Genomic DNA, 15,784 nt, shown 5'->3' on the forward strand with positions numbered 1-15,784 from the left:
TATTATTGGTGAAAACTTCTTCAGCCACTAAATGGAAAAAGCAATTATGTTACTACTTTTGAAATAATAAAACAGAATATATTCATTAAAGTTACAGCAATTCCATTTCCGTCTCCTTTGCTGTCCGTTCACTTCCAGGAATGTTTCCACGCAAAGTGTTTCAATTAGAATCCTGGCTCCAATTAAAAGAAAAGTGGGGGGAAAAAAAAAACCCTTATGCAACAGGATGCAGAAGATTGTTCTGGGGATAAAATTTCTGCCTTGACTTTCAATTGGCTTAGCTTTGAGAGGCAGTTAAAAAAATAAGAGGTCTGGGTAATAAGGGCACACACATACAACAAGACAGATGTGAGCCGTAATTGCTAACTCACTGGAAAGGAAAGAGATAATGTGTTGCGGTGGAGCACTCCCATTTGTATCGCAGTCGTTCAGCTGCAATCGTGAGTAGAGGGGAGTCCGGGGGGAAGCAAACACCCCTGCGAAGTGGGGAGGCTGTGATACTCAGAGAGATCCTTCTTCCAGCTTCTTATGCACGCACTTTTTAATTAACGCTACTGCAGCTGGGTTTAAGGTACATACATCTCTAATAACTATCATCGTGACTGTTGATGGAGCCGGGTTTCCAAAAGCATTTTAGCAAATAAAAATTAAAAGCAGACACACCTGAAAAAGCTGCTGATGGATACCTTAGCAAGCTCTCTTACCTTTACAATGCTATTCCCTTGCTCTGACCCACTGAATTCCATTTTTAAACCCATTTAAACCAATTTTAAGACTTCTTCCTTTTCCAAATCTAAACCCCTGGACCAGGGGAGTTTGTAACAGAAGTGATGATAAAAGCTCTTATCCACATGACTGTGCATTCAGACATCACGGAATCAGATACATTAGGAGGTGGAAAAAAATCCTACCAGCTGAGAGGAATGGCAACGCAAGAAACTCCCGTGGTTCACAGGGAGTCAGAGCAAGGGAAGAGAAACCCTGCAGCCCACTGCCGGCAAACCTCATGGCAGCTCTCCCCTGCCCAACAGGCTGAAATTAGCAGGTTCTTCCTCTCCAGCAATGGACCAAATTTGCTGGATTCTTCGTAATTCTGAATGCTGAGGACTGGTAAGCAATGCAAAAGGCTCTTTGGGAAACCATAGGAAGCCCGTGGCTGTGGGGTTTCCAGGATGCCCTGGGGCAGTCGGCACACCCGGGCCAGGGAGCTCTGCGGCCCCACCAGGCACAGGCTCCCGAAAAGGAAAGGAAAAGGAAAGATTTGATTTTATTAGGAGCGACTTGAAAGCCTGAGGCATTCATCAAGCTATTTTAATTAAAGAAAGAATGTCCTTTCGTACACTTTGTTTAACATCTTTCTAGCAAAACGTAAACGGGAAGATCATTGAATAGAAAACACAATTTTCCTTTTAAGAGGAATTAACGACTGTTCTGTATTTATTTACATTTTATTTTCCTACAGTTGGTTATCCAAACATTTAAACTCACCACATTCAGAATGGTCAGCTGCTGCTTGACTCATTTAGTCTATCGCTTTCTTTTTATACTGTGAACAAATCATCAAAGAAAGACAATAAAATGTCTCTTTCTTTGCACAATCACTGCAGTGAGTTTCTTAAATCTTTTATTTTTTTTCTCACTCCATAAACATTATGTAGGTGCCTGGTTACCACTCAAGTAGCGGAAAAACCCTCTGTCTTTACTTTTTAAATACCTTATCTTCTGCTGCCTATGAAGAACAGAATCTCACTGCATCTGAATTTTTCTTCCAGTACAAACTCTGAAAAAATCAAAGCAATCCTAGTTGTTTCTTTAGTTCCCCAATGAATTTTTCTTTTATTTTGCCATGAATTGGCAACATCTCTGTTTCTTCTGCTCTGCAGTGTTAAATGATACAAAAATTAAGACAGAAAGTGTGCTGAAAATTGAAAATAAGTATTTCTTCATATCCTCATATTTGTCATTAGTTTTGAAAGGAGGAAAAAAGAGGCTAGACTTGTTAATGTTGGTCACTTAAAATCCTGTTTTGTATCAGCGGCTAAAATTTCATCTCAGAAGCATAGGATCATATTTTCAAATCAGAAGAATATGATTTTTTTACCCCCCAAAATCTTGACATTCCTTGCATTTTATCCCCACAAAGTGATGTGTCGCAGCTGAAACCAAGATGACTAAAATTCCTGCCAGTTCATCCCAGTCAAAATTACTGACACTTTGCTACCTGTTTGATGAGCAGAGTGTATGAAACACAGCCCTCTCAAACAACCGCAAGACCAAAGCAGGAATCAAGTTACTTAAATACAGCTCTGGAGGTCAGGTTAGGTCAAGTCAAAGCAAAGGGGACTGGTGATAAAGGGGGCTTTTCATCTACTTCCCACTGCCAGTCCCACCAGCGGGCACTGGGGCATCCGCAGCACTGGGAGAGGTTTTGGTGGCCCCTCTTCCAGCAACGCTTCCCAGCACGACCAAACCAGAGCTTAACGAGTTTGAGTAGCAAGCGAGAAAATGTAACCACCAAGTTTTTCAGTCGTATAGATCCTTGGCCCCCTCATTTCTGTGCCACGGGTCAGTCTGGTGTTGGGGTGCCTGTCTCTGCAACCTGCTATCATCTCTTCTGGGCCCTGAGGACTGAGCAAGACACAGCGGCATGTTCAGCTCTGGGTAACTCAGGTAAGTCCCATAATTTACCTGATGAAGACAGCTTTAGAAGTGGCAAAGCATGGGTTTAGGTGTTCTTATACTATTTAGCACTTCTGTTAGACAACTTGGGAGAAATCATACAGGATTGGAAAATGTTTACATAGAAAAATTCAACATCCTCGTGTATTCATCTGCCTTAACAAAGGAAATGCAATTTGCTGGGGATTATCCGTACCAAACACCTTTCCAGTAACTGATTCAGGCTGTGGGAGCATCATCCATTAACACAGTACTATACATCTCTTCATAGCAGTACAGCAACTGATATGAGGAACCCTAATATATAACCCAATGTCAGCCTAAAGCCCTAGCCAGCATCCTGAACAGATGCTGCCCAGAACTACAGCTGCAACAGGCAAATATCAGTTACACATCTCCGTAGGCTCAGCGCAGGCAGGAAAGAGAGATCTACTTTACTTATCATCATTTATAAAAATCAATATATTCGCCTTTGGCTGCTGTGTACCAAAACCATATTAGCTGTCAGTGCCACATACACAGCAGCACCACTTCATGTTTAAATGCATTGTTCCATAAAATAAAACCTGAGCAAAAGAAAGGTACCATCCATTAAAATATATCACAGCAAGCCGCTACTGGAAAAGATGGGCAGAATGAAAATGTTAGCAACAATGCTTGAGTTAAGAAACACATGAAAACGTAAATCCAGCAACACTAAATTTTGACCTGAATGATATTTAAATTATGTTTCTCTCTGAAGTCGTTTATGGTACTTCAGCGGGCCCTTCACATGCTCTCCAAGAAAAGCCAGAAAAGCTGAATACTATTGTGAGCAGAGCCAGTAACGGTGCGTACAACTGATTTGCTGTGAATTATTCCTGAGAACCATGCATCTAAGTCCTACATTTTAGCTTTATCAAATAGTGGGCAATTACTTATTTGGCAAAGGGAAGCCGAATCAGTGTTTACTACAGCCAATTCCCACAGCTTGTTTGTCATCGTCCTTTGGTTTTCCCTGTCTAATTTGAGGCTTCATCCTATTCTCACAAATGCCTGTGAGAAACGCATGATGATTTCAAAGGTATTACAGTTAATGAACCTTTGGATAGGAAACCCTCACTCCATTCATCTGTGAAGTTCCACCTGTAGATGAGTACATAATTAATGTCTTCTCTGTTAATACCGTGATCAAGTAGTATTTATAACTAACTGGAACTCAGTGAAGAAGCTGAAATGATGGTGTTTCTGCTGTTGGAACCACACAAAGGCCACAGCTGCAGGACTGGTGCCAAGGTCCCTCCGTCACAGATGTTTGATATCACGCTCCACGCTTGATGGTTGCTACAGCAAGACTCAGATCAGGACTGGGGCTGCAGTAAAATAAACAATGTGCTTGGAATAACCTGGATGCAAAGTACTTTTGTTTCGTTGAGGCTCCTGCTTTGGGGTGAGATTCAGAAGACTCTTGGGTCCCTGCAAAGCTATTCAGATGATAGAGAAGGACTGAGCAAAATTTGGCTTCCTTATGTTACAATTCTGAAGACTTTCCCAGCTGCTTAGCTGCCGTAGGGTCACAAAACAGTCTCTCTGGGTTTTAAATCCATGTCCTGAACTGTACAAGCCAGCTCTGTAGCTAGCAGTGTAACAGAGTTATGATCTTTGAGGACTGTAAGACGACCCATGGACTGAGCTGAGCTTGGGCTTGATTGTGTTGTTCAAGTAGCTTTAATGAGGTTTGGCACCTACAGCCAGGATGCTCCCAGGAAGAGCTGAGGGCAGCTTCAGCAGGGCATGGATGTTTCCAGTTTCCTCTGCAGAAGCCCAGCTCTGATTTAGGGCATAAAGTAACTGGTTGCTCTTTACATGCATTGGGAACCATCAGCTCTTTAGGATTTACACGAGCATTTCAGGATCAGGTGCAAAATACAAGACATACCTTTACTTGAGTAGATCCCTTTGCAGACTATGCAACGTAAGAGCTCAGGACAAAAAAAACCTTCAGGCATTACACAGGATGAACTGCCCGTTTAGCACGCTAAAAGCCATAAAGAAGTTACGACTTGCTTTTGCGCAGGTAGCTCTGTTTATTTTAGTAAGTGATTGAACACTCAAAAAAATAATTTAAGTCCATTCAACAACATGAGCATTAACACTCCAAAATGGATTTTGAAGAAAAAAAAATTTGGAATTAATAGTATTCCTAGTGTGTTGTTGTTAAAACGCTGTCTATGAATTATTCATTTCTGTTAAGAAAGCACTGCTTTACAAAAGGGCTAAAAGCTCAGCAAAGAAAGAACACCACTAATCCAAATATTAAGCTTTTTCTGTAACATGCTTTGATCTCCAAAATCCATCTGAAGGAATGGAAGTTAAGAGCTTTTTTCTTTTTGACCTTAAGTGAATCTGATTCAAATATACATTATGGCTCTCAAATCTTAAAGACCATTAGCTGTACATCTAATGCACATCAGAAGACTGGGAAGTAATGCCACGAGCTTATTTTGAATAAAAGCTTCAACACATTTCCTCATGTCAATACTCAAAGGGCTTCTTAAACCATATAAAGTTAAAAAAACCAAACTCCTAATCCTTTCACTTTTTGCACGCTGGTGAGCATTATTGGCTATAGAAAACCTTGCTGAAGTTACTGGAGTCATACAAGTATTAAGGGACCTCTGGATACAAGATGGTAACAGAGATACAAGACGGTAACATACTAAATGATGAAAAATAGTCTTAGTGGGTTTTCTTCAATGGTATGTAATACATAAATAATTAAATACAAATCCTCTGGTGAAGTTACTTACCTATTTCTTAAGAACCCTGTAACCCTCCCCATCTCTTTGCTAGCTCTAGGTACTCCTCCTGTCTCTGGGGTTAATGTTTCCCATGACTGAATTCTGAGAGTTTGAATTAATTAATAAAATAATCCTCCAGGCATCTAGCCACTTGATATCCTAAATCGTATTTTTCACTTTTAAGTACTTTGAAAATAGCCTGCTTTGTTCAAGAAATCCAACACTTGGGGACCTCGAGAGCATCCAGCAATCACCTCTGAAGGTTTCAGTGTGGCTCAGGGCGATCCCTGTGCTCTGTACCCCTGCTCAGAGGCTCTGTAAGCCCTTCTGGAATGGGGGTCCCATTTGTGCTGCATTGCTGAGGCATGGGAGGGGTGGAAAGGGGGCAGGAGGGCAGGTGGGGACTCACCGCCGGCACCACATGTGTGGGAGCACTGCGACCAGGCTGACCATGCCGAGAGACGGCAGTCCACCGCACACCCCACCACGCACCGACTGCTTGTCTGCGCAGGCTTCTCCAGGCGAAGCTGTGAGATGACAAGGAAACACAGGCATCAGCCTCCCCAGCACCCCCGGCCACCTCCTGCCACGGATGGGCACCAAGTCAGAGGACCGAACATCGGCAGCGACTCCAGTGAGATGCCAATGTTGCTGCTTACAGGGAGTCTTCCCGAGGGTGCAACTGGGGAAAGAGGGTTCAGTATTAAAGCATTTCATGTATACGAGTCCTTCCGTGTTTGGGTCTTACTCTGAAAGGACAATCTCAAACTTCTAGTAGGGTACAGTCTCCCTGGTGGCCAGCTTTGTTGGAGCCGTGGTGCAGGGTCTACAGCTGTGCCCCATGTGTGTTACTCCAACCCCAAAACCTCCTGTTTGAGCCAAGGAGTGATACCACTTACTAACACCCTGGGGATGCTTTTGTTCCCCAAAGCACCCAACCCCTGCACTCCCAGCACCAAACACAACTTCTCCATCATCTACGGACAGTGTCTTGGTGTGGATCAGAAGGCACCAGCTTTCTAGAAACAAAATGAACCTCTGGGTGTTTCCCTGCCCCCCTCACACGTGTGTGCCACCCTCACCCGCTGGCAGAGCTGCATGCTGACGGTGGCCCCGTCGCTGCGTCGGCAGCTCAGAAGACGACGACGCTCGCCGTGCCCGCAGGTGGCATTGGCACCCAGCTGGCATCCGCTCCAGCCTGCAGACACAAAGCAATGGATGCAGTGCAGCACATCACGGCCATCTGTCTCTTTTCATATCATTTTACTCAACACACGGGTTACCTCCCTCCCCCTAACACAGCCCTTCCCCACATCAAGGCACCCCAAACCCAAGAACAACCTGCACAAAAGAAAGTTGCTCTTAAAATCAAGCAAGTCTCAGAGGAGAAACTCCTTACTTTGCACTCAGTTATGAAACCGGTACCTCAGAATGCACAGAAAACTGTTAAACACTAATGAAGAGTATCAGTTCAACCCAGCTGGCGCATTTACAAGACTGTATTGTCTGAATTAAAATTTCACTTTGATAAAGTAGCTGGGGAAGTTTCTAAAGGGTAACTGTGGTTTAACCTGTTTCTTGTCTCAAGGCAAAGCTTTCCATTATTTAAAACTAAGCTCTAATAGTCGTGAAATAAAAACAGTATTTCTAGTAGAAAATTCATATCTTATTACTTGTCTGAAATTATGGTCAGAATACAATTAAACTAAACTAAGCCTTAAAACACCATTTAAAATAAGCAAAAAAGCATAACGCAAACAACAAAAATTTCCATACACCACCGCCAAGTAGGAAGCATATGAGAAGAAAACCTATTACTTTGTGTCTTCCACCTCTGATAAACTCGAACACATAGATGTTCTGCATTTCTGAAATGTGACGATAAAAAGGCACCTATTGCTGCCTGTGTGTTTCTAGGGCTTTTATTTCAAACTGGGTGAGTTTATATTCAGATATAACATTTTTCCTGCTTTGTTCTCCCTTCCCACCAGCCCCCAAACTCCTCTTAGATCTCCTCTCCTCTCTCTGCCTTTCTCATTTATCCCAGCTGGTCAAAACAAAAGGAATTTTTCCTTTTTTTGTGTGTGTTCTTTTTGTTTGTTTGTTTGTTTGCAACAGATCTAATTGCTTCTAAGGCCCTAAATAATGCATTTGGCTTTGAATATCCTATGCCCACCCGTATAAATCATATTTGCCTTCAAACCAGACTTTTGTTGGTATTAGTTGCTTCACACAGATGATACTCTTTCAACTGGAATTTTGTAATTAATTCTGTTGCTAACCCACCAAAAAGAAGAGATCCCATTTAACCTGTTTTATTTCCAGTGTACCTTCAATGACAAATTAAAAATTGTGCATTCGTTCACTAACCTGTGGACAAAAAAATAAGTAGTCATGTAATTAACTTCATTGAGATCAGTGATGTATACACATAACTCTTTCGATGTTAAGGCTTTAACCAACACCACAAGTAAACATAATTAAAAACGCAACTGGAGAAAGTCTTTAAGTAGCTGAATCTTTTATGCAAAGATATTTGGAAAAGCAGAACATCAATTTAATATATGTTGTAATTGGTGTCACTTCCTGCTAAAAGTATATCAGAAAGCCATACCTACCTGTTAGATTGTACTGATATTGGAAGCAATTTTGGTTAAGAATACATGGCTTCATTTGTGACTCTTCAGGGCAGGGCTTTGTATTGACAGAAGACCTTAGCACTTCTCGAGTTCGGGTTTGCATAATATTCGGATCACACACCTATATATGAAAGTGATGGACAGTACAAGAGACCCTAGTAAATCATACAGGCACCGACCGCCTGGGGTTGTTACATGCACATCCACGGCCATACTGAGGTACGATGTAATTACGCTTCTGTTCTAAAGACACTTAAAAGCTTATGAAGGAAAATAAATGTGATTCAAAGGTAAGAATCCAATATTACTAAAAGTCAGCTTTTGTCCACCCTGATTTGGCTATTTTTATATATATATATATATATATATATACACACACACACACACAGAGTATTTATTTCCATAACTTTTTATAAGGGATCTTGGGGACAACAGGAGAAAGACCGTGCCATTTTGCTGTGCTCTACTCTCCACCTCTTCCCCAAGTCTTTCAGTAAAATGCCATAGTACTGAACAATGGGGACAGGATTTCTGGCACAATTAATGCGTTTTTAAGTAATAACTAATGTTAAAGCAGAGCTTTTATTTCTAGGAAGGACATTGGTAACTGCATATCAGTTACAATGCAGACAAGACGATGGCATGACTTTTCAAAGTACGTGATACAAACATTGATGTCTGACTGTCTATAAACCAGGATTTGCTTGTTTGCTTGTCTTATGCCAAGGGGAACTATTTCAGGAGGAAGGAGTCACAGCACCAAAGATTAAACACCTGTGACACCAGGCAAGGCTAACTGGTGGTGAAGAGCGCTATGGATTGCTGCTTTGTCTCACCAAATGAAACCACAAACAACAACAAAAAAGTCTACATAAGCTTATTCTGAAGCCAGGGTGATTACAGGAATACGTAATAGCCATTTCAGCTGCAAGGCTGGGACAGAAAAACAGCCCCAAGGGTAGGGGCTCTGACCCTCTGAAACTCAGCAGAGTTTTCCTGCAGTCCAGTACAGCAGGAATGAGTGCGTGGAAGTGGTTGCACCAAACCTAATGGAAATAAATCCCTATTAAAGGTATTCACAGCCATTTATTGAACAAGATGACCTATTTAATTCCTAACAGTGTCTCATTAGGGCTAAATATTGCTCAGGAAGCAAAGAAAATAAAAAAAAACCCCAATGCATATAGAAATAATTTTTCATAAATGCTTGGGAATTTAAAACATTATTTTTCTATAGAGTAATTACAAAAGATAACTAACAATTTAAAACCACAGGCTTATTATCATGCAACTAACTGCCTGCACTGCAGGGTGAACCCTGCATGGGTGAAAGTATGGATAATTCCTGTATTGTGAATATTAAAGAGAAATGTCATGGCACTGCAGCATAAATCTAGATCTCAGACTGCTGTAAACTGGATTAGTTGCACAGATGATAGCATAACTGAACAGAATGACTATCAGGACAAACAGGAAAAAAGTCTGGTCCGGTCTTAAAACATATTGTCAGGACCTATTTTCCTTGTGCTTACACTATGTGAAGGAAATTCTGTTACGTTCCTATTGCTGACACACACCTTGTCAAATAATTTTAAATGGTAATCTTATTTGAATATCCATGGTCATCTAAAATAACCAATTGCTCTTAATTATCTGAAAATTAAACCTATGCTAAATGTTTACGAATACTTTATTGCCTTTTCCACAACTAATCTGACTGTTCATCCTCACAACTAACACTAATAACTTAAATGACTGGCCAGTAAAACAAAACAAATAAAACAAACAAACAAAATCAAAGAAGGTATCTCAGCCACTAGTCATAATTAATGTTTCTCTGCACTATGTTACCAAAGGGAAAAAAAAAAATCAATGAATGCTGTGAAAGAAGTTAGGTCTGTGTCATCTCAGAAATACCTGCTTTTGCTCCCTTCAAAATAAGAACCTGCAGACAGAAAATATGCATCATTTTTAGATAAGTAACTTCTTTTAACGAAATAGGATTTCGCCCCACCACGTAGCGTGCACCCCGTTGTGCTCGATTACAGGGCACTGACGCAGCTCCGTGCTGCACACGCTGTCATACAGCCACCCAGATTTCCTGGCTAGCAGGACCATTCTCCCTCTCAGATGTCCTCCTGGTGAGCAGCAGACCAGTTTCACAGCCGTGACTCAAACAGGTCAAAGTCTATCTTGTGTTTGCCAGGATCCAAATAAACAACCTGTTTTCTGCAGCTCTGAGGCCGGCGTTCTCACTGCGCTGACGAGCCATGTTGTTTAGAAGCCAGAGCTGATATGATAAACTCCCCACTTTTACTAGTTTTGAATAATAAAGGATCTCTGTAGGAAGAATGTTCATTTAATCAAGCTGAGTACATGGGAAACATGCAAAAATTCAAAGACGGCAAACTGTAACTAATATCCTGGAATATTATTTGTTGAATTTCTCTTTACGTCAATTGAGAAGTCAATTTAGTTTTATAATTGATTTTCTGGCCTTACTCTTTCAAGTTAACTACGTAAAAAATTGAGCCAAATACATATGGAACTGAATAAGCGGCAGGAGGGAATGACTTGCAAAGAAAAAGATGAAAGCCGGGATTTTCAAAGGAGCAAGACTGAGCTGAGTATCCAGCTACCCTGGGATCTCAATGGCCTTGGGTCCACAATTCCTGCAGGACCTCTCAGAAATCCCAGGCTGGAAAAATTAAACATTTATGACGTGGCAAAGGGTGAGGAATGGCTTGGTAGACTCAAAGTCATCAGGGGGTGAGAACAGTGAAAGTTAAAGAAGAGGGATAGTTTCCAGTGGGGAGATGCTGAGGGCATTAAGAAGCAATAACAGAGAGAAGTCTATAAGCTGCACAGCACTACCAATGGTATGTATCTAGTCCTGAATTTGGATCTTAAAAAATACTGACAGAAAAACCAATCACCATCAATAGCAAATTGCCTTTTTAGGAGGTAGAACAGACACAGCAGTCAGTAACATTATAGAAAAGGCAGCAAAAGAAAGACATATTACTTGGGTAATTAAGATAAGAAATTATCACAGAATTAATTAAGATTTGGGCAAGATTACAGAAGGGGTTGATTCTGAATATTCTCACAAATGAAGAAAATTACAAAAACAATTTGACTGTTCAAATACTCTTCCATACGAAATAGTGAAGGCCACTCAGAATAATGGATCAAGACTGGATCTGCTCTACCCCCACGGAATCCACAGTTTGGGAGGTTTTAAATAAATAAAACCAACCCACCATGATTCAGGAATCCTTTACTGAGTATCTTCATTTAAACTCCTCTCATCCCACTAAGTGGATGCTGTACTTTCAAATACATCATTTTACTTCCTACTGTTCTATTAATAACTACTACTTTCACTGATCATAGATTAAGCTTTTTTGATTTATTTTTACATTAAGTCAGCCATTGCCTCCTGTAAAATAATCACAGCTGGCTTGTGCTTGGCATTAGCCAATGCTTCCACAGTGGAAGCTCAACGAAAAGAGGAGAAGGTGCAGCCAGCAACACTGTTACAAGAAAGGCTGGTTCATACAACAGAAGCATTCACTAGTGGGAGTTTAACTTTGACTTGTGTTTTTGATATCGTCTCTTTATGGTCATGCTACTTATTTTTATGCCTATGGTTATAAATTCTGTAACTAGTTTCCATCGTTGGAGAGTTTGGTATGTGACAATTGTGTAGAATTGGGCATAACAGCAAATGTCCTTACGCAGAAATTGAAAGCCAAGGTGACAGACTTAGATTGCAATGATTTATTAAGGCAGATTTAGGCATCACCAAAGCCAGGTGATGGTTGAACCGAGCACACTGCAGAACCCCGTGCAGGTGCTGAAGCTCTCCACATGCACAGAGCTCGCTGATCCGTTCTGGGGTCCAGACCACACAACTGTTGCACAGACCTCACGTAGAGGAAAGCAGGAAGAAGGTGGCCTAAGCCACCTAAGCCTCTTGCTTAGGTCTCAGCTCCAGGGACATCTCCAGCAGACTGCAATGAGAGCAGCTCCGGAGACTCAGCACCTTCACCTGATCCTTCCAGGAAACAAAGGCTCTGCTCTGCCAGAGGGCCGGTGCTACCAGGAAGGACAAGTAATTCCTGCTGCAGTCTGGAGACCATCAAAGTTTAGTACCTGCTTAGCAAGTAGAAAACCTTTGTCCAATCTCCGCTTCTATTCCAGACAACTGAAACCCCCATCCGACACCACCCAGGCTAGAAATAGATTAAAGATTTATGGATCAAAGAAGGACGATGAATGTGGGTACTGATTGGATCAAAACATGAGAGGAAACAAGTCCTAAGAAATGGAGGTAGCTGTGATGCACGGAGGCAGAAGGTCAGAGGCCTGGAGAACTCTATGTACCTTCAAGGTCAGGCACCAACTCCGTTTGGCAGCTAAGTTTTACGGACTATGTTGTTTGTTGGATTGAGTCCAAACTCCTTCCTGGTGACTGTAAGCAACGGGGTCTGTAATTCAGGCACATGCTTCCTTCAGTATCGGTGATTGGAATGGAATTAATTTCTGGATGGAAATAATAATGGGGACCTAATTCAGGTCACACATTAATAGCCTACAGCAATAGGACCTCATAGAGAGACACAGTAAGTTTCTTTATGTGTACAACTATATCTCAGCCTACTTTATTGTATTAAGTCTCACCATTTCCATTATCCTTTCCTATGAAGTGTGAAAAAGTTGAGCTAGAGCCAGGGATCTATAGGCCAGATTGTATAAACCACTACAGAAACAAAATATTCTGAAGCAATGAGAGGTACATAAAATGTTAAGGTAGGAATGAATTGGAATTTTCCCAGAAGGCTATTCAGAAATTATAAAAGCCATCAACTTGATTTTACGGAGGAATTCTTGGCACTATTAACTACTGTATTTTTTAATATTTCTTGTAGCCAATCACTCTTTTCTACCATGACCACCTGTAACTATTTTAAGCTAACATGAAAAGTGAGGGACACAAACATACACAAAGGATGTACCCAGCCTTTGCTCCAGACAATAACAGAACAGACAAAGCACAGAAAGTTTGTTCTGGAAGAGAAGTATGTTAAATATAATAAAACTGCCAGGTTATGAATGCTAAATTCAGAGTAAGAGCTGTTAACATATCACACATTAATATACGTTATTAGACCTTCTTTGTGATGGATTTTAAAAGCTGTCCATTGATCTAGGCTTTCATATGCATCATAATTGTGCAGCACAGAGGTTGTAACCCATTAGAAAGCCCTTTAAGTTGTTTAATTTATCAAACAGCTTGTATAATGCATACTGCACTATAAATAGCTGGCCACATTATATTTAACTGGCTATTCATAAGGAAACATACAACCTCAAACTAAGGTAAATGTGTTGGCAGCAACAGGATTTGACTATTTTTAACAGTGCAATGAACCGTTATACTGTTCATGCCAACGCGGATGTTTTGTAACAATTTAACAAGCCATTTACAATAACATAAGCAGTCTTTTGAAATGAAAATGCATTTACATAAGTTTTATTTCCGAGATGCATCTAGGTACTGAAACCTTATCTGCCTCTGTATATAAACATTACTTTTTAAAAATGGTTATTAATAAAGATGATTAAAAATAAAACAATGAATCTAAAAAAATACCGCAGTTACCAACTTTTTGATAAGCCATACAAAAAAAATCAAGTCCCTGCTACGCATAAGGAGCAGTGTGTGTTCTTCCAGGAGAGCCTTGGCCCAGCATAATTCTTATGTTTGACCTGAATAAATTATCTCTTGGGCTAGAAATGCAACTCTGTGCAAGCTTCATTCTTCAATCCAGCCTCCATATGGCAGGTCCTCTGCCAAACCTACACATAAAGGTACTGGTCATGATGAAGGCTTCAGTGAGTCCCAAATCTACATGAGTCCACAATTTCTCTTCCAGTTGGCTCGAGAGGGAAAGCATTTCCAAACCATAACACTCCGACTCGCATCTACGATGAAAGTCACTGCAAAACTGGAGAGTCAGCTGTATTGCCTGGTGCTGCTTTTAATACGATCAGTTATTGCAATATTACACCCTGCTCCCCGCAGACTCAAGAGATTAATAACTCAATTGTCACAAGTCCTGAGCATTGTACATCGCTATCGATCCATGAGGAAAATGCTCGCTGAAACAGAGACAGCTGTTCTCACTCACTAGACATGTAACCTCCTATAATTAACTAATTTCAGACCTCTTAGAATTAGCTGCTAGAAATGCCAACAGCTGAGGCAAACAAGGAGGCCACTCTGATCAGCGACGGGGGCTGCGACAGCTATCCACACAGCAGCAGAGAGCTAACAAAATAAATTTGAGGTAATTATTTCAGGGACTTGTAGCACAACTCACATATTAACTCTTTTTAAGAATGCTTTGATGAATTCAATTGAAGTCAATTAATTACATTTCCAAGTCATATGAATATAAAGTCGAGACACCACAGGTAGTGCATGTTATTCGATCACTGAATATGTAACAGAGATGGCATGATTTTAGACTCCAGATTGTTTAGTTGGCTCTTTGAGCAATCAAGTGATGATGTCTGACTGAACACGCTATTGTGGCTGGAACGAATACGGAATCTCTGAAGCAAAATGCAAGTCAGTCTAATTTGCTCATGGGGTTTTTTTCTAACTACCAAGCTTTAAACTGCTATTTTAAATGGCTTTAAAGCCGTGATATTTAAGTTACATGAATGTTACTTGGCGACAAAGAAGAAAACTTTATGAGCCAAAAAACAGTCTTCAATCAGAGAGAAAACCATTCTGAATTTAATTCTCACAATAGAGAATGTGAGAATAATAGGGAAGCTTTAAATCAGTAATTATGAGTTTCCTGAATCCAGTACAAAGACAAAACCTCAAAAGTAACCTCGATGTATTACATCTCAGATGGCTGCATTCCTGGGTCATGGCAAAGTGCCATTAGAGGAAATATTAAAATTTAGCTTTGTGTAGCAGTGTTAAATAGCACTATAATCAGGATGTAAAAATTGGAATTCAGTTGGAAAATACACATAAAAGAATGGTGGGAGCATCTGAAATTACAAAAGACCACTTTGGAAACACAAATATTTAAAAGCAAAGGGAAGTGCAGCCAAAAAAGGTAGAACAAATACAATGTTTTAGTAGAAAGAAGCATTGACGAAAATACTTCCTATTGACAAAGCAGTCGCCACCTTTATGACTCATTGATTTCTACATGATTCAAGATAATTTACTAGCCTGAAAGTGGAAAATTCACATGGGAAGAGTATTGCTATGAGATAAAACCAAGTAATACCCTAGAAAGTATCCAGAGTTCAATGACATATTGACAAAAGGTAAACAGGATAACCTAAAAAGCCTTTTTATATTCAGCAGATAAGAGTTAGTTATTCTGCTATCAGGATAAATTTATTATCAACACTATAAAGTATGAGCAGAACACCAAAGCAACAGGAAAAGAATTCTCACCTGACCAAAATCTTAGGTAAATATCTCAAATCAAAGAGCTACTCACGCAAAGATGAAGCTGAAATTGTGGTTGCTCTTTTCTTACAAACTAGAATTTGTCAAGTTTCATAAATCCTCTTTATCTCCAGCAAGCCAAACATGACCATAGATACAGGAAGATTTCCCAGAATGCTCTTCGGCATCTGCCTTAC

The 15,784-nt window shown here is 40.5% G+C and overlaps 1 protein-coding gene across 2 annotated transcripts in view; it reads right to left on the reverse strand.

Annotated features, from left to right (window-relative positions):
* The window catches only part of THSD7B (thrombospondin type 1 domain containing 7B), a 336,705-nt gene that overhangs the window by 15,835 nt on the left and 305,086 nt on the right, over window positions 1–15,784 (reverse strand). For both annotated transcript variants that reach the window (XM_064451039.1, XM_064451040.1), the window contains exons 19-21: window positions 8,078–8,219; window positions 6,542–6,657; window positions 5,869–5,986 (exon numbers count right to left, since the gene is read on the reverse strand). In XM_064451039.1, the coding sequence (XP_064307109.1) occupies window positions 5,869–5,986; window positions 6,542–6,657; window positions 8,078–8,219 (376 nt within the window). The remainder of the gene's footprint in view (window positions 1–5,868; window positions 5,987–6,541; window positions 6,658–8,077; window positions 8,220–15,784) is intronic.

This window comes from Phalacrocorax carbo, chromosome 5 (genome assembly GCF_963921805.1).
Source record: "Phalacrocorax carbo chromosome 5, bPhaCar2.1, whole genome shotgun sequence".
Classification (NCBI taxonomy): Eukaryota; Metazoa; Chordata; class Aves; order Suliformes; family Phalacrocoracidae; genus Phalacrocorax; species Phalacrocorax carbo.